At 51.2% G+C, this 24,066-nt stretch overlaps 1 protein-coding gene across 7 annotated transcripts; it reads right to left on the bottom strand.

Annotated features, from left to right (window-relative positions):
• On the bottom strand, positions 1-23,750 carry SMG9 (SMG9, nonsense mediated mRNA decay factor). 7 transcript variants are annotated; one of them, XM_014467549.2, is made up of 14 exons: positions 23,511-23,743; positions 19,850-20,005; positions 16,682-16,756; positions 16,330-16,594; positions 16,142-16,239; positions 13,415-13,527; positions 10,496-10,607; positions 8,199-8,294; positions 7,702-7,787; positions 4,920-5,026; positions 4,107-4,214; positions 3,808-3,972; positions 3,366-3,513; positions 1-522 (listed from the first exon to the last, which is right to left on the bottom strand). In XM_014467549.2, the coding sequence occupies exons 2-14, from the start codon at positions 19,997-19,999 to the stop codon at positions 444-446; spliced, it is 1,602 nt and encodes a 533-aa protein (XP_014323035.1). In that variant the 5' UTR covers positions 20,000-20,005; positions 23,511-23,743; the 3' UTR covers positions 1-443. The 7 variants fall into 7 exon arrangements, with proteins under 7 accessions (XP_014323035.1, XP_014323038.1, XP_006102223.1 ...); XM_014467552.2 differs by having other exon boundaries at positions 3,366-3,510; positions 23,511-23,740; XM_006102161.3 differs by having other exon boundaries at positions 3,808-3,936; positions 23,511-23,739.
• Between the last annotated feature and the right edge of the window lie 316 nt (positions 23,751-24,066).

Genomic DNA, 24,066 nt, shown 5'->3' with positions numbered 1-24,066 from the left:
TAAGCTTGCTTGACTGTTTTTATTCGCACCACCAGATCTGCTCCAATAAAGAGCTCCCAAGACTGGGCCTCACCTTATAGGAAAGGGCTGGGAGTCAGGGAAGAGGGATCTGTTGCTCCTGTCCCTGCAGAGGGTCAAGATGGAGCCCATGCTCCTTGGTGACCATTCAGCCTCCTCCCACCACCTATCCCTGTGGGGGACTAAGGATGGGCTGCCCTGTCCCAGGTTGCGGGAAGGATCTCAGTCATCCCTGAACAATGCTCCATTGAGGGCGAGGGGCCTGGCCCTGAACACCTCACGTCTCCGGGCGAGGAAGTCACGGTTCCTCATCCATCAGGCCTACCGGCCCTCTCCACCTTGCCAGAGGGTCGAGGACGTACATGCTCCGTTGCCATCCACTGGGGCCCAGAAAGGGGTTCCTGCATGACACCGCTCCCTCGGTCTCAGGCCAGCAGACGGCTGTACTCTGCCAGGGCAGAGGACTTTTTTACCCCGTCCCAGATCCGGGCAGCATAGTGGAACCTGTGAGAGGAGGCCATCAGTCAGAGTTGCCCTGCTGGGGCCCCACCCAGCCTTGGGCCCACATGTGACCTGTGATGTGGGCCCCCTCAACTGGGCTACAGGGAAGATGCCAACCCTGATTCCCTAACTGCCATGGTAAGCGAAGCTGCAGATGCGGGACCTGGACTAAAACCTCAGCCCCCACCTCCGTGTCCAAACTTCCCTCCATTCTACTCAGTGCTGGCCTTTGTGGGAGCGGCTCTATCTCTGCCTCCCTCCTGGGTCTTGTGATGACCAGCTGCCTAACCCTTCTACCCCAAATTCTCCCTCCCACTGGGCCCTGGTTCCGACCAATGAGAGGAGCAGAGCTCCAGCCCACCTCGTCCTGCCCCTTCCCACAGCCAAAGGCAAACAGACCCAGGGAACCAAGACAGAGCTGCACCAAGCCAAGCTATTTCTTTTTCTGGTTTGTTTCTCTTAGAAATTAGAGGAGGCAGACCTGCTGTGGGCTCTGGATATAAAAAGTCACATAAACCTGGGGCTGGGGAGAGGTGCAGGGCTCTGTGAAACCAGTGGCAGAGGAGGGAGAACATGGGCAGGGCGGGGGGGGCGGGGGGCAATGAGACGGCATCTGGGGAAAGCTGGAAAATGCAGGCCTGTTTCCTGGCGGCTTTCTAGTTTCTTCTCCTGTGAGGCTACTTTCTGCACTCAGGGCCGTAGAATGAATCTTCTTTACGCTTACTGTCCTACTCTTCACATCAAATGACACCTAACCACAGTGTGTGACCTTGCTATGTGACACTTCTCTGAGCCTAAATTTCCCCACGAGTAAAATCGGTGACGAAACGTACACTCCAATGGTTAATTAGGAGGATATGAAATCACACGAAACAATCCTATCCTATAAAATAAAAGGCTAATATGCAAATCGACCAAACAGAGGAACGACTGATGGCTATGACGTGCACTGACCACCAGGGGGCAGATGCTCAACGCAGGAGCTGCCCCTGGTGGTCAGTGTGCCACTTAGCCAGAAGCCAGGCTCACAGCTGGCGAGTGCAGTGGCGGTGGCGGCAGCGCTAAGGATGTCCAACTGATTGATGGCTAGTGGGAGCGGGCCTAAGCTGTTAATCAGACATCTCCCGTGGGCTCCCAGACTGTGAGAGGGTGCAGGCCGGGCTGAGGACCCTCCCCCCACCAAGTGCACAAATCTCGTGCACAGGCCCTCTAGTATGAAATATAAAATTTAAAGCAACAAATGAACAAACAAAACAAACCCACAGTCACAGACAACAGTATGGGAGTGACCAGTGGGAAAGGGGTGTGGCAGAGGATGGAGCAGGTAAAGGGGTCAAAATATCTGGTGACAGGAGACTAGACTTTGGGTGGTGAGCACACAATGCAAGATACAGTTGATCAGAGTTGATCATAAGTGTATCATAAAATTGTACACTTAAAAACTTAGATAATGCTATTAACCAATGTCACCCCATTAAGTTTAATTAAATAAAATAAATAAACCTAACCATAACACTCTTAACCTAACTCTCTAACACTAACCATCGAATACTAACCTCACCCATTTAACACTAAATCTAACATTAACCCTAACAGCCTAACCCTAATACTTACTGTAATCCAGCTGTTCTCAACCTGTGGGTCGCGACTCCTTTGGCGGTTTAACGACCCTTTCACAGGGGTCGCCTCAGACCATCCTGCATATCAGATATTTACATGACGATTCATAACAGTAGCAACATTACAGTTATGAAGTAGCAATGAAAATAATTTTATGGTTGGGTCACAACATGAGGAACTGTATTTAAAGGCCCAGAAGGTTGAGAACCACTGCTCTAATCCTAAACTCTAAAATTTAAGCCTTAACCCTACACATAACCCCAAACCTAAACCCTAAATCAAGCATGTCAAACTTGAGGCCCAGGGGCCATGTGCAGCCCACAACGAATGTTTTTGTGGCCCAGCCAATACAACAGGATGTAAGAAACATTTTAATAAAAATTTTATAATTTTTACAATATTCTGTTATACATAATTATTAATACCGAACTACAACTTTCGCTAATGACTAATTACTATAATCGTGTTGCATTCATTTCCCTTATGCGCCTTACGTGCAGGTGCACCATTTCTCTCCACTAATACTAGCAGCGAATATTTTAGCAGCCGATTGCCACATCATTACTCTTGGACTGACTTGTTTGGTGTGCGCAACAGGAAATATTTTGCTTTCGGAGAACAAGAAAAATAGGTTTATTTGTGTTACGCTTATTAATTTGTGCAGTTATTCAGTGTCTGATAAGTTAATATTCAAGAAAAAATATTAATTTTTATTAAAATGTTCTATTATTTTATGTCAACAAATACTCATTTATTTCAGCCCTTTGTATTCAGCATGTCTCTATCAAAATAAATCTAAGTTTCTATGAAAATTGAAGCTTTTGTTTTTTTGTGGCCCACATAGACTTACACCTTGTTTATTTGGCCCGTGTTAGCCTTTGAGTTTGACATGCTTGCTCTAAATCCTCAACAATAACCCTACTGCTATCTCTAAACCTAACTCTAACCTAACTGCTAAACCTAACCTTAAACTCTGCCCTAAACCCTAACCCTGACCCTAACTTTAATTTTAACCATATGATTTTTTAAATAAAAATCACCACATGAAACAGCACATTGCCTGGCATGGAAGAGGTGCTTACAAGATGGAAGTAATTATCAATGTTCCAGAAAAGGAAACAACATGGAGAGAACTCTGAGAACATCCTCTGAGTGGGGGGGAAGGGGGAGGGGAAGGGGGTACGGGCACCTCACACTGACCCCCCCACTCTGCCAAGAGCTCTTACCAGTTCTTCTCGGTGAGGATTGTGTGCGACAGCTGCGGCCGGGCCATGGACATCACTTGGCTCCGGAGTTTGCTCACCAAGGACTGGAAGCTGGGGTGGCCACGGTACCCCGGGAGTAGGGAGAAGAGTGGGCTGGAGCTGGGTCCTGCTAAGTGGAGGTAGAAGATAAGGGGCCAGTCAACCAGCATCCTGGGCTTCCAGGAGCTCCTGAGCTCAGCCCCAGCCTAGCTCTTCCTATTTGGTCCCCGCTCTGAAACACGCTCCTGAAAAAGGGTCCAAGCACCTCAGGGACAGGCCAGAGCCTCCACTCACACCAGTGTGGGCTCCTGTCACCCCCAGGCCAGGGCAGACTGTGACCCCCTAACCAAGGTGGACCCATGTCAGCCTCCAGACCAAGGAAGCACCGTCTCCCATGGCCGATTCCCTCGAGGGGGAACCGTACCTGCTCTTGGTGGGTTTTCACTCTCCGCTTCGCTGTCCATGAAGGGCATCAGGAACAAGTTGACCTCAGAGTCCAGGAAGTCAGGGGGGAGCCCAGGGAAGACGTTGCACTGTAACATGGACAGAGTACCTGGAGGAGAGAACTTGTGAGCCTGCAGGTCCCATGCTGCCAGGGGAGGGGGCGGGAGGAACATGTAAGATGGGCAGGCTGGGATCGGAAGACTAGTCTGGGGATCTGGGCTGAGGCTGGATCAGGAGTTAGGAGCCACCTGCCAGGTTGGGAGTGGCGGGGGACCTCACCCTTGTAGCGCAAGTGGGAGTGAGCCATGAGCTGGTCGATCATCAGGTGCATCTGCCGCAGCTTTCGAGGACAGAAGTCCTCTCGGCGAGCTTTGTTCTGTAGGAACACTGCGGGTGAAGGGGAGACGGGGCCCGTGAGGCTCGGCCACGTGCACTCCCCTTCCCATCCCAAAGACCTGCCCTGACCCCCAAGATCACTTGTAAATATTTATGTGAATGTCACTTCACTTTAGCACCAGGCCCTGGGCGATGCTGGGGACCCCAAGGATGAGTCAGATGTGGTTTCTGCCAGCAGATGGAAAAGACAGAGAGGAGGATGGCCACATGATTAGGAGTATTTCGGAAAGCGCAGGAGGGGCTTGGCAAGGACAGAGAAGTAGGCAAGACCCTGCCTGGGGTGTCCTAAGTGGACTGGGTCTCTGCAGACAAGCAGGGCATCCACAGAGCAGAGCAAGAACCGTGCAGGCAGAGGAGCAGCGTGTGGGAGGTATGCAGGGCCAGTGGGAGCAGGGCAAGGGGCCACTCAGATCGCTCCAGCACTCACTGCGCCCCGTTCTTGTAGATGCCGGAGACCCAGAACCAGGCAGACGGGTCCTGTCCCCCAGGGTCTCCGTTCTGATCAAGGAGCCAGACCCAGACTCAGGGTCCTGCCCTCAGTGGCCAGGGAGGGACTGTGGCAGTGGGACCCTCAGAAAAACAAGCGGCTAATTCTTTCTTACGTCCCTCCTCCCAGCTCCCCCTTCCCCCCGTGTCCCTGGTTTTGCCCCTCTCTCTCCCTTTTACCCGCTCCTCTGGCCCCAGAAAGCTTCTCACCCAGGTGGGGGTAGTACTCAGTGCCTTCATCAGAGCCTGATGAGCTGCTGGACTCGTGGCTGGGGGACGGCGTGGAGGGCTTCACCATCTCCGCTGTCTGGAGGAACCTGGGGATTCGGGGTGAGAGGTTGGCTGAAGCTCCGGCACTGACACCCCATATCCCATGGCCTGGGGGATGTCGCATACACACCAGATTTCTCACACAATTTTACGGAATTCAGAAACAAATCCATGGATTTACATCAACTGTATAAATTTCTTTAGTTTATGCTATTATTTAAGAGCAGTTTAAGTTCAGAGCAAAACTGAGTGGAAAGTACACACGTTTCCCATAGGCCCGTGCCCAGTCCCCAGCCTCCTTGCTATCAACATTTCCGTGAACCTACACCGACACGTCATCACCCCAAGCCCACAGTTCACATCAGGGATCACGCCTGGTGAGGTTTACTCTTCGGGTTTGGACAAACACGCCATGTATCCACTGTGATCAGAGTTCTTCTGCTGCCCTAACCGTCCTCTGTGCTCCACCCAGTCATCTCTCCTTCCCCTCAGCCCAGAACCATGGATCTTTTTACCGTCTCCGTAGTTCTGCCTTTTTCAGAACGCCAATTAGTTGGGATCATACTGAATGGCACCTTCAGATTGGCTCCCTTTACTTAGTAATACGCATTAGAAATTCCTCCATGTCTTTTCACGGCCTGACAGCCATTTCTTTTTAGCCCTGAGTAACATTCCCCTGTCAGCACGTACCAGCTTACCTATCCACTCACCCACGGAAGGACATCTTGGTTGCCTCTAAAGTTTGACAGTTATGAATAAAACTGCTATAAACATCTGTGTGCAGGTTTTTGTGTGGACATAAGTTTTCAGTTTATGCTACTTTTAGGTGTTTCCAAACATGTAAGAGTAAATACCATTAAGCTGTTATGAGGTAAGGAATGATGGGATATGATAAAATGACGGCCATTTTCCTCACACAGACACACACACAAACACCATGGTCTCCACAGTTTTAAGGGGTTCACCTACTGAGCCCACTGGTAAACTCCGGCTTAAAAACAAGGCTCTCCCACCTGCCAGCACCTGAGCCCACAGTCCCACCAGAAAGTAAACTCCACAGGGCAGTCTGTTTAATGTTTTGTTCACATCTGATCCCCGGTGCCAAGAAGAGCGAATGGCATACGTAAATGCTCAATGTTATTTGTCATGTGAATGAATTCCAATGAACAACGGCGGTAGGAGCAGAGGTTTCATCATTAGGTTACTTAGATCTGGTCATAAAGCTGGCTCCCCAGCAAATCGTTTCTTACTTCTGACCAGACCCAAAGCTCCCCCAGCACCCAGGGTTACTACCACAAACAGAAAAGAAAGCTCCCATTTAGCCCCAGCTGGGTTGCTCAGTTAGAAAGTTGTCCTGACATGCCAGGGTTGTGGGTTCTATCCCTGGTCAGGGTATACAAGAATCAATCAATGAATGCATAAGAAAGCGGAAAAACAAATCCTTGTTTCTCTGTCTGTCTGTCTCTCTAAAATCAGTAAGTAAATTTAAAAAAACACACCAATTGCTCACTATGTACCAGGCACTATGCTAAATGCTTTAAATTCTTTTAACTCAGTCTGCATAAAAGCCTTGCCAATGGGGAGCTGTGGGAAAAGAAGCCACTTCCAATGGGAGCTGGGAGTCAAACCCCGGGCTACCTGATTCTGGAGACATCTGCTTCCTTTAGCTCAGCTCTCCCTGCCCAGAGCTCCCCTGCCTTCCTTCTGCCCAGGCTCTGTGCCAAGGCTGTTTGCCTCCCCTCAGCTACCTGCTGGGGGCCGAGGCCTAGAAGAACCCTTGTGGGCCGAGGTTCTGAGCCAGCTCTGTCTGGGGGCATTTCTGGAACTTCCAGCTGCTTGAGGCAGGACTCCTGCCAGGTCCCGACTCCCTCCCTTTTCCTGCCTGCAGGTACCAGCGGATGGTACACATGCCTGCAGATGGACAAGACTCTCAGGACCAGACAAGCCAGCTCCTTCTGCTATTTATTCAACAAATTTGTATTAAATATCTACCCTGTGCCAGGCACTGAGTGAGGCACTGGGATTCTGTCCTCCTAGTCATCCCTCCCTCCTCCTGACCCCTGTCAACCATGGAGCTTCCATTCTAACGGGAGAGACAGACCATAAAGAGATCTACAGTATCCTGTCAGGGGCGAAAAGGGCAATGAAGGAAACACAGCAGGCAATGGGGGGAGGGGCAGAGTGCTACGTGAGGAGGTCAGGGAAGGCCGTCAGGGAAGGCCAGAGGGAAGGCCACCAGAGAGGGATTCTTTTTTTTTTTATTGATTAAGGTATTACATATGTGTCCTTATCCCGCCACCCCCCCCCCCCGCCCGCCGTGCCCTTACCCCCCTGGTGTCTGTGTCCACTGGTTAGGCTTATATGCATGCACACAAGTCCTTTGGTTGATCTCTCCCCCTTATCCCCACCCTCCCCTCCCCTACCTTCCCTCTGAAGTTTGACAGTCTGATCAATGCTTCTCTAAGATCTGAGGGCAGAATGTTTCTGGCTGAGGGAGTGCAGAGACTAAGTTGCATGGCTTTGATGTAAGGGGAGAGGGAGGGAATGTGGTGAGAGAGCCATTGAGGTGTCAGGAGCATTAGGTGGTAGTGAGCCACTCCAACTCCATTTACATTCTGAAAGGGTCCCTGTGGCTGCGGAGTGGAGCTTGGGAGACCTGGGCAGGTGGCTGGGACTCTATGCCCTGTCTCATGGCCAGTCCCCGCTCCTACCAGCCTCTCACCTGTATAGACTGAGGTCCGTGAACCAGTCCTGGACGACAATCACCACGTGGCAGACCGTGAAAAGGAAGGCGGCAATCTGGAGTGACTGAGGGAGGGTGGGAAGAGACAATAGAGTTGAAGGTCTCCTCTGCCCAGAGAAGGGTCCCTGATCCCAGACTCAGCTGAGGGGCAGCAGGGTAAGGGTCTCAGAGCCTTTAGGCACCCACTGTGCGCCCAGACTGTGCTGGCACCTCTCTCATGGGCCATCCCTAAATTGGACGAAGTTGGGACAATCACCCCCATTTTCAGAGGAAGATACTGAGGCTGAAGGGGGAGGGGCGGGCAGTGACTTTTCTGAGGGGTAGCACCGGATCTGACTCTCAGTGCTGTCCTCTTCCTGCAGCTGGAGCTGGGGCTCTGATGAAGCAGAAACAAGGACAACCCATACCCAGCCCCCCCATCACAGATCTTGCAGGGAAGGGTGGGGCCTCACCCCTGGCCTAGCTCGGCCCCTCACCTGCATCTCAACATAAGTGTGGGGCAGGTTGTACTCTGGAGGCAGCTTGCGGTCGTTGTTGATGAGATGGTCCAAGATGGAGGGGCTCAGGATGGGCTGCAGGGGAGAGAAAAATGGGTCAGGGAAGGGACTGTGAGTCGGATCCTAAGGGTCATGGCTTCCTAAGTCCCACACGCTAAAGGCAGATACATCGCCTCGCCTCTCTCAGGACAAAATAAGGTCAGAAACACAAGCGGGCAGCTTCTAAGTAGTACAGTGCTAGTCAGCAAGAGGCGAAAGGGAAGCTTCAAAGCAGGCACTCTTGCCCCAACTCTTTTACAAATCACCACTGCTCTCAGTGCCTCACTCCCAAACAGGAGAGAAGTCCTAACAAATTTAACATCTACTTGAATGAGTCATGCCACCCCAAGACCCTTTTTTTGTTGTTGTTTCAAATACTTTCAAAACTTTGCTAAATAATTACTTAGGTAAAAAATTATTAGTGTAGCCCTGGCTGGGTGGCTTAGTTGGCCGGAGCATCATCATCTTGTAGACCAAAAGGTTGCGGGTTTGATTCCTAGTCAAGGTACAGGAGGCAACCAACCGATGTTTCTCTCACATTGATGCTTCTCTCTTTTTCTCTTCCTCTCTCCCTAAAAAAAATCAATAAAACATATCCTTGGGTGAGGATTATAAAAAAACTTAGTGCGAGGATTTAAAAATTGTATCAGTGAGTATAAAAGAATCGGCGGTACACACATGAAACTTTTCGTAAAGGAATATTTCATTAAAAAAACTTTTAAGAGCTAAATTAGCTTGATAATCTATTGCCTTCTTCTTGCAGTGAATGGAATTAAGAAACAGGCTTTTCCAACTGCTCACTTTCTAAAACTCCAAGCACTGCAATGTTCTGTTCTGTCTTACTTGTCTAACTTCCGTTCTGCCCCTGACCCAGCTTGCATACAGTTCAGTTCACTTCTGGGGCCCCATGGTCCTTGCACAGAGCCTGGCACACAGGTCTCAGGCCACACTGGCAGGTTTTCCACTCTCCGTGTCACCGCTGCTCACAGTGAGCACCACCCATGGGACAGGGCTCCTCCCAGAAGCGCTCCAGGCAGGTGGGGAGGGGAACAGTACACAAGAACCAAACTGATCATCGACCTACGAACCAGGAGATCAGTTTGATTCCCGGTCAGAGCACATGCTCCGGCTGCAGGCTTGATCCCCAGTGCGGGGTGTGCAGAAGGCAGCCGATCAATGATTCTCTTTCATCATTGATGTTTCTATCTCTCTCTCCCTATCAATAAAAAATATGAGTGGTTTAAAAAAAGGACCAAACTGATAAATCACGTGCTGCGATTGGAGGAGTAATAGGCACTAGTGGGCTCTCCGAGGAGGGGAAGGCTTCTGAGAGCAGGTAACATCCCAGTAAAATACTCAGGGAGGAGGCATTAGCCAAGCAAAATGGGAGGGCGGGAAGAGTGCTCTAATGACAAAGGCAGTGAGGGTAAGAGCACCGAGTACCTACTTCATGTCAGGTGCACTTTACTTGTGTTAACTCACTGAAATCTCACAAAAACCCCAAGAGGTAGGCAATATTATGTTTCCCACGAAGGAAAAGAAAGCCCACAGGGTCTCTCCAAACGCCAAGCACGGCAGTGTTCACAGACCATGGTGAGGCCTGTGGTGTGCGTGGCAGGGTTGGTGACTACACCACAGAGGGAAGGCTAGAGGGTCTGGAAGAGGCAAGTCACATAGGCCCTGAATGCCAGGCTAAGGAACAGGGACTTGCTTAAGAGCAAGGGAGAAGGTAAGGAAAGCTGCCAGTTAAATGCATGACAGGTCACTACTGAGGGCAGCGATGAGCCTGGATGCTCAGCATGTGGCAGATCCTGTGCCACGCACTGTGCCTGGATGGTTCCCCTGAATCCTTGCTACAGTCCTGGGGCTGAGTATGCTTAGCGTCCCTGCTTACAGATGAAGAAACTGAGGTTGGGAGTGGGGAGAGGGTGTCGGTTACTTAAAGTCACCCAGCTGGGAAGACCTAAAGGCAGAATCTGGACACTGATTCTAGGACCACACTTTTCATTGGTATGCTAGAAGAGTTTTTAGGCTACTCTGTACACATGAAGGGGAGAAGAGGGGGGCAAAACTGACAAGAGACTAAGGGCCAAAGAGACATAACTTGCCAAGGGCACGGAGCATGTCTTTGGCTTGGCTGGAACCACATGCAATCCAAACAGGGTGCTGGCTTAACATTACTCTGGGATGGAGCTGAAGGTGGCATGTAGCAGGGTGGGGCAAGTGGAGGTTGGCACCTGAGTGTCCAGGAAAACAATCCGCTCTTGGGTAATAAAGAAGTCGATTCCACTGGTCTGGTTGCCCCCTCGTTCCTTCATTTCAGCGCTCTGGGCCCGGAAAACATACGCCCTGTGGAGGAGCAGGTGGGGAGCACTGGAGTCTGGTTCTCGGCCTTTGACACTCCAGTGAAATCAGCATGTGGGACGTGGTTCCCTGCCTGCCCACAAAGCCTTCCACCCACCGCCCCTGCAGCCTGGGGGACGGAGGGGGCTGTATTTTACACCACAAGACTCCACCCCTTCCCATAAGTAGATTTGTTTATTCATTTAACAAAGTTAATAGACTGCGGTGTTGAAGAGCAGGGACTAGGCCTGACTGCTTGGATTCAAACCCCAGCTCTGCCTTTCCTGGCTGTGTGGCTTTTCTTGGTTTCCTCATCTGTAAAATGGGGATAAGTCTCAAACCTCTTGGTCACTGTGGGCCCTTAGCCTTACATATATTTGATACCCTGCCTCTCAAAAGGTAACTGCCACCTCCCTGAGATGCTTAGTGTGTTCTCTGACACAGAGCAGGTATCCTCCCACTTAACACTGTACTGCAGACCTCCTATGTGCCAGACACCAGGGCGTAGCAGTGAACAAGAAAGACACAGTCCCTGCTTCCGTGGAGCTTCTGGTCTAGCTCAGGATCAGCAGAAGTCAGTAACTGCGGGTGTTAGGAAGAAGGGTGTGTATCGCTCCAAGTGGGAGTAAGTTTGTCTTTGGAGGAAGGAAGGATTGCCCCAAGAGGCAAATGATGCTGCTGAGGGTGAGAGAGGAAGCTACGTAAGCAACTTAATTAACTTAAAGGGGGAAGTGGGGGGTGGGGGGGAATGAAGGATGGAAGACTAGTCCAGGCTGAAGGCATGGTCTGTATAAGGATCAGAGCAGTGTGGTGAGAGCACAGAGGACAACAGGGGTTGGGAGTGAGAAGAGGTACACAGGCCCTGGGGGGGCACGGTGGGGATCTGGGGCTTTGGCCCATGAACCTGGGGAAGCCTGAAGAGATGTAGGTGGAGGAGTGACAGGACTGGATTTGGGTTTTGGAAAGCATCCCCCTGCTGCTGTGTGGCCAGGACTGTAGGGTGGGAAGAGTGGAAAACGACTGACAAGCCCCGCACTCTGGGGCCTCCCTGTCTTTAACCTGATGTCCAACCCCCCTTCTTGTTCACCCTGCTCCAGCTGCGGGGCCTCCATGCCATTCTGCACACACGCCAGGCACTCTCCCGCCCCAGAAGTTCGCACTGCCTCCGGCTGGAATGCTTTCCCTCCTCCAAGTTTGCTTTTTCTCAAATGCCCCTTAGTGAAGCCTTCCCTGACCACCCAACGTAAGACTGTAACGTGGCCCTAACACTGCCTCCCTGTGTCCTTTCCCACTTTGTCATCATCTTCTCACATGCCCAATAATGTATTTATTTAGTTAGTTTACTATCTCCTCCATTACAGATGTAAGTCCCGCAAGGACAAATATTTTTGCCAGTTCTGTTTACTCCTACATCCCCAGGACCCAGAACAGTGCCGGACACACAGTAAGCACTCCATAAATGCTTGCTGAATGGAACTAAAGCAGGGAGACCAGTTAGGAAACGTCTTGGCATCCTCCAGGGGAGTAGGGAGGTGGGAGTGGAGGAGAAGCAGATGAATTCTAAAGGTAATTAGGAGGTCAAACTTATGAGACCTGATGACAAAAGTTGGTACCAAAGTCCACCTTGCCACAGGCTGACAGGGGTCAAAAAGACAAGCGAGGCCAATAGAATTCTGGCTCAGGAGTCTGAAATGAGAGTCACCAGGACATTGTTAGGTGGGGTTGAAGGCTGAGGTGGAGAGACTGTGAGAGCTGGAGCTGTTCCAGAGCGGAGCCCAGCTGAGCTGAAGTCATGAGTAGAGGAGATGGGGCGACTGGGAGGCAGGGGAACCTCACAACTCCGGCTCTAGTGGGTTTGTGCTCTCACAGTGATGGTCCTTAACCTCTTCTGGGTCCTCATCAGCCCCCCACCCAGATCCAGTGGAAACTATGGATCCTTTCCTGGGTGAAACCCCTGACTGCAGATGGTGTAAAATTCTGCATTTGTTGTTAGGGTGTTTCTCATGGACCCCTGATGCCCATCTGTGGAGTGCAGGGTGATATCACCTGCTCTATTAAAAAAACAAAACGATTGTTTTGAGATAACCCAAGTGGCTACCACCCCTTCTCTTCCCCCATTTTGAGTCTTCCTACTCTTTAATCCCTGCCTTTCTCCCTTTCCTTCTCTGCCCTCAGTTTTGGACCCTAGTTCTCAAGCTCCTCCTCCACCAAGTCCTCTCCTGGGATTTCATCCTTTATCTTCACGATCACACCCCATCCTTACTCAAGAATGTAGGACTGAGGCTGGTCTAGAACCCATGCCTTCCATCCAGATCTCTCTCACATTCTACTTCCCAGGCCGAATCAGCCACATCCGTGAGCATTTGCTCTGTGCCAGGCTGGCACATGCCCCTTAGTGAAGATTGGCCTTCCTGATCTTACTTCAAAAACCCCCTTTACAGATGAGGAAGTGAGATACGGGAGGTGAAGTGACCTGCCCAAGGTCAACCAGTTGGTGAGTAGCAGGGCTGAGACTGAGGTGGCCTCGATCCAAAGACAAATGAGTACACCATCCCAGTTCCCGCCTGGGCTCTGAACATTTTCCGGGGGCAGTTAGGAAGGGAGGACCAGGATTGGTGACCCTGGAACTACACAAAAATTTAGTCTCGTCCCTCTTAGTCCTCATCTGATGAAGACATTGAGGCTAAGAGAGGGAAAGCAACTCTCAAAGATCTTGGTAACACCACTAGGAACACCCCGGCCTGCCCTCCCGTCTCAGGTGGGTGCCCACTCCCCTCCTGGCCCCCCCACACTCCTACCTGATGTCCCCTCACCTCTGGTCCTCCTCAGGAGTGTTGGCTGACAACAATGACATGACCATGGACTTGCCTGTCCCCTGGAGGCCCAGGACACCAACCACCAACACATCAGTCTGATCCAGCAGGTACTGTGGGAGATGCAGGAATACAGCCCTTATGAATCTGTCAGCTGCTAGAGTGGGAATGAGATGAAGGAGCCCCAGACTTCCATGGCTTGCCCACCTGTCTTATCAGGTATAAAGAAAAAGATTCTTGCCTCAATTGGGGAAAGGGTGTGTGTGTGTGTGTGTGTGTGTGTGTGTGTGTGTGTGTGTGGTGGGATACATAGAATATCTGGGGCACAAAGAACAGCATATGTGAGAATTCCAAAGTAGAAAAGAGCCTGGCCTGGTCACAAAGCTAACAGGAACTCAGTGGGAAAAAGGGAAGCTTGGCCTTTGGGAAGAGAAGGGGAAGCACAGGAACGGAAGGACAGGTTCAAGGTAACCGAGGGCTCTCAGAGCTGACTCCTGGGAGGCGCTCTGTGCAGTCAGGCTGGGAAAACACGGGAAGGAAGCATGAGAAAGGGAGCAGTGTGCAGAAACAGGAGGTCAGTCCGTCCTGGCTCTTTCTGTGGGATTCAGTCCTGGAAATTCATGAGACCTTCACCTCTGGGCCAACTCTGCTGACTTTCACCACCAGGGGGCACAAGAGACATTACTCAAGGAAAAGGAATAAAATAGAGCAGGTCCTTGAGAAGCATAATTTTGTTATAAGGTTAATGAGAAAGAAATAAAATCAATTCCCAGCAAGAGGTGCTCCCACTGCCTCCTAGATGCCTGGAGTCACTATCTGTGTGGAGTTGGTATGTTTTCTGCATGTCTGCATGGGTTTTCTATCGGGACTCTGGTTTCCACATCCCAGGGATGTGCATATTAGGTGAACTGGCGTGTCTAAATTGTCCCAGTCTGAGTGAGTGTGAGTGTGGGTATGAGTGGCCCTTCGATGGAAGGGCTCCTGTCTGGGGTGGGTTCTCACCTTGAGCCTGAGCTGCAGGAATAGGCTCACCTGTGACCTTGAACTGGATGGAATAAGTGGGTTGGAAAATTAAATATCTGACTTGTTTTTATTAATCTTTGGGTTTCTTAAGATTAATAAAAGCATTTATTTCAATGTTTAATGTTAGAAGTGTTTTGGGTCTTTATTTAGAAATTTGGTGATGTTTCTGTGACCAGAAATATGCCATAGGAACTTAACTTTTTTTTAAAAAATGTATTTTATTGATTTTTTTACAGAGAGAAAGGGTGAGGGATAAAGAGTTAGAAACATCGATGAGAGAGAAACATCGATCAGCTGCCTCCTGCACACTCCCTACTGGGGATGTGCCCGCAACCAAGGTACATGCCCCTGACCGGACTCGAACCTGGGACCCTTGAGTCCGCAGGCTGACGCTCTATCCACTGAGCCAAACCGGTTAGGGCTAGGAACTTAATTCTTGTTCATATCAATTAGCCTAGGGTAAAATCAGTTTCATCATACGTCATTGTGCTTAAAGTCGCAGTTTCCAAGACCCTATCAAGGATGTTAAATGAGGATTCACTGTATGTCCTCAACTGTGGCTGCTGCTCCTTAGAATCACCTGGAGAGCTTTTTTAAAAAAAAAAAGGCAGCTAATCCTGGGCCTACCTCAGAACACATGAAAGCAGCACATCTAGGGCTAGCCCTGTCCACTGACCACATGTGGCTATTTAAATTAAAATTAAACAAAATTAAAAATCCAATTCCTCAGCTGTACTAGCCACATATTGGGACATGTGGATAAGTGTTCAATAGTCACATACAAGGATAATGGCTACCACACTAGATAACACAAATACAGAACATCTTTACAGTGCTAAAGAGTAGGGCCTCGCCCTAGCCGGTTTGGCTCACTGGAGAGAGCGTCGGCCTGGGGACTGAAGGGTCCCAGGTTCGATTCCAGTCAAGGGCATGTACCTTGGTTGCAGGCACATCTCCAGTAGGGGGTGTGCGGGAGGCAGCTGATCAATGTTTCTCTATCATTGATGTTTCTACCTCTCTATCCCTCTCCCTTCCTCTCTGTAAAAAATCAATAAAATATATTAAAAAAAAAAAAAAGAGTAGGGCCTGGACAATGGCTCCTTTTTTTTAGAAAGGAAGGAAGGAAGAGAGAGAGAGAGAAACACTGATGTGAGAGACACATCGAATGGTTGCCTCCACATGACCCCCAGTCAGGGCCGGAGATGGGGGGAGAGCAGCACAAGAGGCAAAATGAAGACTCGGAGACTGGAGATAGGTATGTCAGTCCAGGAATGGGAGGTCTGACCTAGAGCAGGGGCGCTGGGATGGAGGGGGAACCTCTGGGGAGTGATACTCAAACCAGCTCACACTGGTACAACAAGTGCTTCCACCAATTAGGAGGGAGACTGGAGCAGGGTCCAGGAGGCCATCCTGCTGTGGGAGGGCACAGGAGACCCCCAGGCATCTGGGTGGCAGTGGGAGCACCTCTTAGCTAACCAGTATGAAAGTGGTTCAGTACTTTACCAACAGTACAGCTGAGCTATTGAAGTTACTGAAATGCAGCCCTGGCCGGTGAGAGCTTTCAGATCCATTTCCTCTCATGGCTGCAACTGCCTGAGAGCTGGTCTGGTGTAGCCCACCAAGAGGCTGGAGGTATCGAGAGATGGAGGTGAGGCTGTGGGACCTGGGGAAGCTCAGGCACGGAGAGACCCATTCCCCCAGTACCTCAATGGCACTGTCGCACCAATTCATCTGGTCATCCACCAACTTGATGCTGTGCTTCATGCGCTCCGGAGGCAGCAGCTTGGCCTGGCCCACGACAGCTGGAAACAAAGCAGGAGACAGAGGATGCAGTGAGGGTCTGTGTGAGGGGGTGCCAGCTCCCAACCAGATTCTCTTCAGTCCCAACTCACGGTCCATAACTGCTGGCGCGGCCGTGCCCATGCCCCGGTTCTGGATCTGGTACACAGGCTGTGTGGGTCTCTGCCCCTCCTTCTCCCCCTTGGGTAGCACGGGGGCCGCAGGGGGTGGTGGGGTGGTGCCCTCAGGGGCTGAGGCATTTGTTGCAGCCGCAGGCCCTTTGCCCTCCTCCCGTGGTTTCATGAGGACGATGGGCTTCTCAAGAGGGGCTGGGGCAGGTGGGGCAGCAGGGGCTGCTGGAGGTGGTGGCTGCTTTGACTATGAGTGAGGAGGTTCCAGTCAGTGGGAGAGATCCTTGACCCAATTACTCCCAGCCTCCCCCTCCCAAGATTCTTCCCTGCTCACCCGCTCTGCTGGAGGTTTGGAGAGGATGATGGGGGTTTTCTGCATGATGGAGGCACTTGTCTCTTCGCTGCCATCCTGTGGTGAGGGAGGGAAGAAACTCCACTGGCTCTTCTAGACACTACTCTGAAAGCCTTTATGTGCCAGGTACTATTCTAAATGCTTTCATACATTAACTCCCTCAACCCTACCAACAATCCTGTGAGATACATACTATTACTTTTAAAAAATATTTAATTGATTTCAGAGAGGAAGGGAGAGGAAGAGACAGAAACATCAATGATGAGAATCATTGTTCGGCTGCCTCCTGCACGCCCCACACTGGGGATTCCCGGCATGTGCCCTGGCCGGGAATCAAACCTCCTGGTTTGTAGGCTAATGCTCAACCACTGAGCCACGCTGGTCTGGCAGATACATACTATTATTATCTCCACTTTACAAATAAGCAATTGAGGCAGATAGGTTAACTGGCTAGTCACACAGCCTTATAAGCAATGGAGGCAAAATTGAACCCAGGCAGCCTGACTCCAGAACCCATGTTGCCAACAGCTCTGTGCAGCTACCTCTGCTAGACAAGCCCCGGGAGAAGGAACAAGGACTCTGGAGCTAGACCAGTGATGGCGAACCTTTTCAGCTCGGCGTGTCAGCATTTTGAAAAACCCTAACTTAACTCTGGTGCCGTGTCACATATAGAAATTTTTTTGATATTTGCAACCACAGTAAAACAAAGACTTACATTTTTGATATTTTTTTTATATATTTAAATGCCATTTAACAAAGAAAAATCAACCAAAAAAATGAGTTCGCGTGTCACCTCTGACACGCGTGTCATAGGTTCGCCATCACTGAGCTAGACAGATCTTGGTTCAGACCTAGCCCTGCCACTTGTGAGCTGTATGAAGTTGGATGAGGAACCACCCTCACTTAGGCCTGTTTCCTCCTGATGAGTCTATTATATAAGAATCTGAAAGAAGACAGAATTCAACTGTCCATGTGGCATCTGACACACGGCAGGTGCTCACCACCTGAGAGTGGCTGGTAGCACCTACTACTCTGACCCTCTTCTCCTCAGCCTTGCTCTTGTGCTGGCCAAGCCCATGGACTGATTCCCACATCTTGCCCGCTCTGTGCCTCTTCTGATTCACCCCAATCTGCTTGAGAAAAGAGAGATGTAAGTTTGAGTCCTATTCTTTCTCTGGTTTCTTGATTAAACTCGGGAGAATCTTGACCCCTCACTGGGTCTGTTTCTTCTGCCACATACTGAAGATTACTTAAACTCCCTCAATGCTCTCTTCACTGGCCACTGGTGAAGAAAAAAACAAAAGGATGATATGCAAGTGCTCTGGAAAGACAGTTGCAAGAGAAGTGTTGGAGGAAAGGCGGTGGGCTTCCAGGAGGCCAGGGAGGGTGACAGGTGAGAAGGTTCAGGAAGGAGTAGATGATACATGGGACTGAGGCTGTGAGGGTGGAGAGATGATGATGGATAGGAGATATATTCAGGAGGCACAATGTGCAGCACTGGTGCCTGACTGGCGTAGGGTTGGGAGGCAGGTGTCCAGGATGAGGCCCGATGGGTTGTCACTGATACTAGGAGGAGAAATGGCAGAAGATGCTGAGATCAGCAGGGGACATGAAGGTTGTGAGGAGTCCACTGGCCAGTTAGGAGGCTGTCAGGGCTCAGTAGTCAAGTCAGAGACAAAGCAAAGATTTGGGAGTTGTTTGTTCAGGATGTGAAGGTGTAGGAAGATGGCATCATTCCCCAGGAAGATGTGTGTGGAAGAAAGACTGTGTTAGACCCAAGGGAAGACACTAGCTCCCTGTGAATAAATTATTCTTTTTTAAAAGATATTTTGTATTGATTTCAGAGAGGAAGGGAGTGGGAGAGAAACACCAATGATGAGAATCATTGATTGGCTGCCTCCTACATGCCCCCAACTGGGGATAGAGCCTACAACCCAGGCATGTGCCCTTGACCGGAATCGAACCTAGGACCCTTCAGTCCTCAGGCCGATGCTCTATCCACTGAGCCAAACCAGCAGTCTACATCTTTGCAGTCTTATGACTCAGAAACTGGTCCCAATTGTTACCTTCTTCCACCCCACCAAACAGCTTTCAGAGGTGGGCAGGGCACTAGAGGAAAAACCCAGAGGGTAGATTCTGCAGTAAGTCATCTAAGCACCGGAGAAGAGCAAGGAAGGGCCTGGGCCACAAGGCCCTGATTCCCAGTCCAGGACACTCTGCAGCAGGCAGATGGTGCTCTGCTTAAGGCTCAGCTGGATTTGGGTTTGAGTCCTGGCCCTAGAGCTTACTGACTATGACTTAGGGCAAGTCCCTTCCCCTCTGAGGCTCATCTTCCTCCTTAGTGAAAATCGCATTTATGGGTAGCTGTAGAGTTCAGGAAGACCCGAAGGATGTAAGGCATTTTGCACAGAATCAATACACTGCATGCTGTTCAATAAACAGAAACAGTTGTGTTGTTGTCTCCAACTCTCCAATGCCCATTTCATTCAGTGAAATCCAAAGTTGTTTCCATGGCCTTCCAGGTCCTACATGATCTGGTCCCAGTTACCTCTGACCTCATCCTCCTATCATTTTCCCTCCTTCATCCACTGCAGCCACACTGGCCTCCTGGCTTGAACACACCAGATATAGGTCTCAGGGTCTTTGCTGTTCTTTCTATCTAGAATGCTCTTCACTCAGGTGTGTTTTTTTTAAAAATATATATTTTTATTGATTTCAGAGAGGAAGGGGGAGAGAGATAGAAACATCAATAATGAGAATCATTGATCGGCTGCCTCCTGCACGCCCCCTACTGGAGATCGAGCCCGCAACCCGGGCATGTGCCCTTGACCGGAATTGAACCTGGGATCCGTCAGTCTGCAGGCTGTGCTTGTTCCTTCACCTCATTCGGGTCTCTGCTCTTCAGAGAGGAAGGGAGTGGGAGAGAAACACCAACTGGCCTGACTCCAGAACTTCAGAGAGGCCTTCTCTGACCACCTCATCTAAGACGGCTCCCTTTTTCACCCTCTACCTTTTTACTCCCTGAGAGCAGCCGGTTTTGTTCACAATATCCCCAGCATCTAGATTAGTGCCTGGCACAGGGCAGGTGCTCCATAACCATCTGTGGAATGAGTGGATACAGAAATGCTGTCCTTGGGACTAAAAACTCACCCGTCTCTCTCTTTCCCATGGTGCAATGTAATCCCTCTCTCGACCACCAGGCCCAGAGAGATTCTGGGGGCCGCCGGGGCCAGGCTCCTTCCACCGTCGCCGCCTCTCTATACCATAGGGCCCAGGCTGACTGTGCCCAGACTCAGACATGGTCGCCTACAGAGAAAAAGAGGTTGATTCCAAGGTGAGCCACTCCATTTGGTTCACCTTGGACGATAAGAAGACATTTCCTTTCAAGAGAGCTCTGTAACTGTGGCAGCGGTGCCAACTGGCTCCCAATATCACGTTTTCAAAAAAAAAATAAACCCTCAGTTCTGAGTGGGGTACATGACTATCCAGAACACACTGCTCAGCATAGTTTGCAGTTAGGTGTGTCCATGTGACTAAGTTCTTTCTGGTCAATGATAGGACAATGGAAGTGTGATGGCAGCTCTCAGAAACTTCCCTTCACAGACGCTGGGTTCGGGGGAATTTAAAAAGTGGTCAGGTGAAAGGAGGCTCCAAGGCGCGCAGAGAGTAAGCTTAAAAAACAATAATAAGAAAATAAGAAGTTAAGTTTAAAAAGCAAAAGTAAGAAGGCCAAAAAACAAAAATAAGGTAGGGAGCCGAAGTGTGTCTTTTCTCAATCCTTTCACCCCCCCACTCAGGGTCACTGAACCAGGCTGAGCTGGCATGGCACATAAGGCGCCCTGGGGCTGAGTATGCCATGGCTGTGCCGGCTCCCCACACCTTCAGAGACGCTGGGCCAGGCCTTTAGCGCCTTCCTCCTACTGGCTGGAAGGCATGTGGATGTGGAGGTGGGGGGGGGGGGGAGTTGGGGGGGCTCACACAGCCATCTTGGGCTGTGAGGCAACTTAATGGAAGGAAGGCTAGTAGAACAAGATATAAGGTTCAGGGGTTCCCTATTAACCTTGAATTGCCTACCTCAAGATTCAGTAAGAAAACAAATACATTTCTACTTGTAACCAAAACCATTCCCAACTATTAATCGCTTTGCCCCAACACATATATAATTCATAGAGGCGGGTCACATAAAAATGGGACATTCTCTTTCTCAAAATGCTGTAAGGTACTTCCTCACAAATCAGCAGCATGATCCTCAGTAAGACAACTCCTCCTCCGATTAACCCTTATTGGCGTTTGGGGGGCGGGGGGGGGGCCTCCAACATTCAAGGCCTCTCTTCATCTGATGTCCCTCAACATTTCAGTGTCGGTTACCTTCCATTCCTGGTGGCTCACCATCCATTACACTGCAAGGTCTCACCAGTGTTCAGTTATAAAATGTATGTAATCTGTGTGACCCACTCCCCACTTATGTGTCTGTCTACAGCTACCTCGGCACTTTCCCGGGTGTTTACACATCTTTCTAGGGAAGTCTCTGAGCACTTGTCTGTGCGGTTACAGGGCTGTAAGACCAACTGCTATTGCTCATGGGTCAAGTTGGCAAACTGCAACCTAAGGACCAAATCGGCTCTGCCTTCTGTTTTTGTAAATAAAGCTTTATCGGAACACAGCCATCAGTTTACAAACTGTCTATAGCTGCCTTCTTGATTCAATGCCAGAGACAGAGAAAGTATGGCATGCATGTCTAAAGGAATTCCTCCCCAGCCCTTTACAGAAAAAGCTTGCTGACTCTTGCTTAGCGAGCTCTCAAGTGCCTGTGAAATCATTCAGTGAATGCCCTCCAATCCTGTCCCAGTACAAGGGGACGTTAACAGGTCCACGTGAGCCACCTGAAGTGTCTGTTGACAGGATGCAGTACTTTTGCTCACCAGGTAGGAACCTGCCTAGCTACTCTCACTGTTCTGTGACCCCTTCCCCAGCCACAAACTGGACTGAAGACAGGAGGACAGGGCCTGCTTACAAATGTTTATGGAAATGATTCATTCAGGCTTAAATGACTGTTTACAATCTCAGTGCGAGATTCCCTGCAGAACTTGGGACTCCCTCCTCCCGCCCTGCCAATTAGGCGTCTGCTTACTCATTATTCTGGCGACCTCTGCAGCGCTTAAGTGTCTGTGTTCAGCCTCAGTGGGGATTCTGTCCCTCACAGTGTTTACGTACCTACGGGCCCCCTTCCCATGCAAAGAGGTGTCCATTTGCCTGTTATTCTGGAAACCTCCACAGTATTTGAGTCTATTTAACAGCCCCTGTGGACAGTTACCCAGAATAAGGGTCCACCTACATGCAACTTGGAGACCTTCAATGTTGTTTCTAAACTCCTTTGGGGGATTCCCCCAAAATGTATAAAGCCCATCTATATATACTCTAGATGCCCGGTGCACAAAAACTTGTGCACTGGGGGGGTTGGGGGGGGGGTCCCTCAGCCCGGCCTGTGTCCTCTCCCAGTCTGGGACCCCTCAGGGGATGACCACCTGCTGGCTTAGGCCCGCTCCCCGGGGGATCGGGCCCAAACTGGCAGTCAGACATCCCTCTGGCAGCCCGAGAGCCCTCGGGGGATGTCCACTTGCCAGTGGCGAGCAGGCCTAAGCTGCAGTCGGACATCCTTAGTGCTGCTGAGGAGGCAGGAGAGGCTCCCACCACCATCGCTGTACTGGCAGCCGTCAGCCTGGCTTGTGGCTGAGCAGAGCTCCCCTGTGGGAGCGCACTGACCACCAAGGGGCAGCATCTGCCCCCCGGTGGTCAGTGTGTATCATAGCGACCAGTCATTCCCAGTCGTTCTGCTGTTAGGGTCAATTTGCATATTACCCTTTTATTATATAGGATTATTATATAGGATATAAAAGCCCCCTGGTGGTCAGTATGTTCCCACAGCCAACCTCCTGTGGCCGGCCCACCTCCCACGGTTCCTCCCCCTGGCCAGCTGTCCCAATCATCCCCATCCCTCCCATCGCCAGCCAGGCCGAGGGACCCCACTTGTGCACGAATTTGTGCACTGGGCCTCTAAATCTATTTATAAGTGTCTATTGACAGGATTCCACCGTGACCTCCCAGAAACGGAGTCTAATTGCACATTTCTGCGGAGGGGGTCTCCTCAGTACGTATCCATCTCTGCGCACACCCCTTGTGGGGATCTCCCAGAATCGAAGTGTCTACTTGCAAATTATTTGGGGAGACTCCCAGTTCCTCTCCTTACCTATGCCCACCCTAAGGAAGCACTCGAGTCGACACGCTTCTCTAAGGACACTCTCTGGCACATAAAAATCTTTACAGGCCCCTGGACAGGGGGCCGCCCCTAGAACCGGTGGGTCTTTATGCGGGAGCCTTCCCGCGTGCAGGCATGTTTACAGGCTCCCGGGAGGAACCTGTGACGTGGACACAGTAACTGATGGGATCCGGAGTGGCCCCCTGGTCCTCAGGGGTCTGTCTGCAGGCCCTCGGCGAGGGCACCCCACCCCCTCGACCCCCCGCAACTTCAGTTCCTCTTGACACGTGACCGTTGGGGCCTTCGCGCGCTTTATCGCCAGCTTACAGGCCCTCTCGACTAGCATCGTCCGGAACCGAAGTTCCCAGTTACAGGTTAATGCCCGCCCCCGACCCCATCTCGCCAAGCCGGAACCTGGTGTGCTGCTCGCGCTCAGGACATTATCCCGCAAAACCCGCGGGCGTCCAAGCGACGGTTTAACGGTCAGGAAGGGGGCGGGCCCTGCGGCGCCCCCCGCCGGGGCGCTGGCCTCGCGCGGGCGCGCAGGCCCCTTACCTAAGGCGGCTGCTGATTGGCTCGCAGGACGCGGCGCGCCCTCTCCGTGACGGGGGTGGGAGGGGAGGTTCCACCAGTGGCCACCCGCCTGTAAATGGCGTCTGAGGGGCCAGGAGCGTGGGCGAGGGAGACAGAAAGCAGGCACCGGTCACTCCGGAACCGGCGTGAGCATCCCGGAAGCGGCACCCAAGGAAGACGGGCCCGAAGGAGGGAGAGGAGGAGGAGTTATCGCGGGGCCAATCTGAACTCAGGTCCCGCGAGCGCGCGCCCAACGGAGCATGCGCTGTGGGAAGTGGTTGGCCTCAGCGCGCCTGCTGTTTCCGGGAGAGCCGGCGGGAGGCGCGGCGGCTCCGCCTCCGTGCGCATGCGCGTCGGTGGGGGCTGGAGTGGGTGCGCAGAAAAGAGGAAGAGAGGGCGGCTCCGGAGCTTGAGGTTCGAGTCCCGCCTCCTCGGTGGTTTTGGCGGGATGCGGTGGGTGGGGCGGCCGGGAGGAATTTCAGTCCCCTGGAGGAAAAGTATGTGCTGAGACAGAAATGAGTCCGATCTGGCATGTGCG

This window comes from Myotis lucifugus, unplaced genomic scaffold, assembly GCF_000147115.1.
Source record: "Myotis lucifugus unplaced genomic scaffold, Myoluc2.0 scaffold_402, whole genome shotgun sequence".
NCBI classification, from domain to species: domain Eukaryota; kingdom Metazoa; phylum Chordata; class Mammalia; order Chiroptera; family Vespertilionidae; genus Myotis; species Myotis lucifugus.
This window is presented reverse-complemented; position numbering and strand designations above follow the sequence as displayed.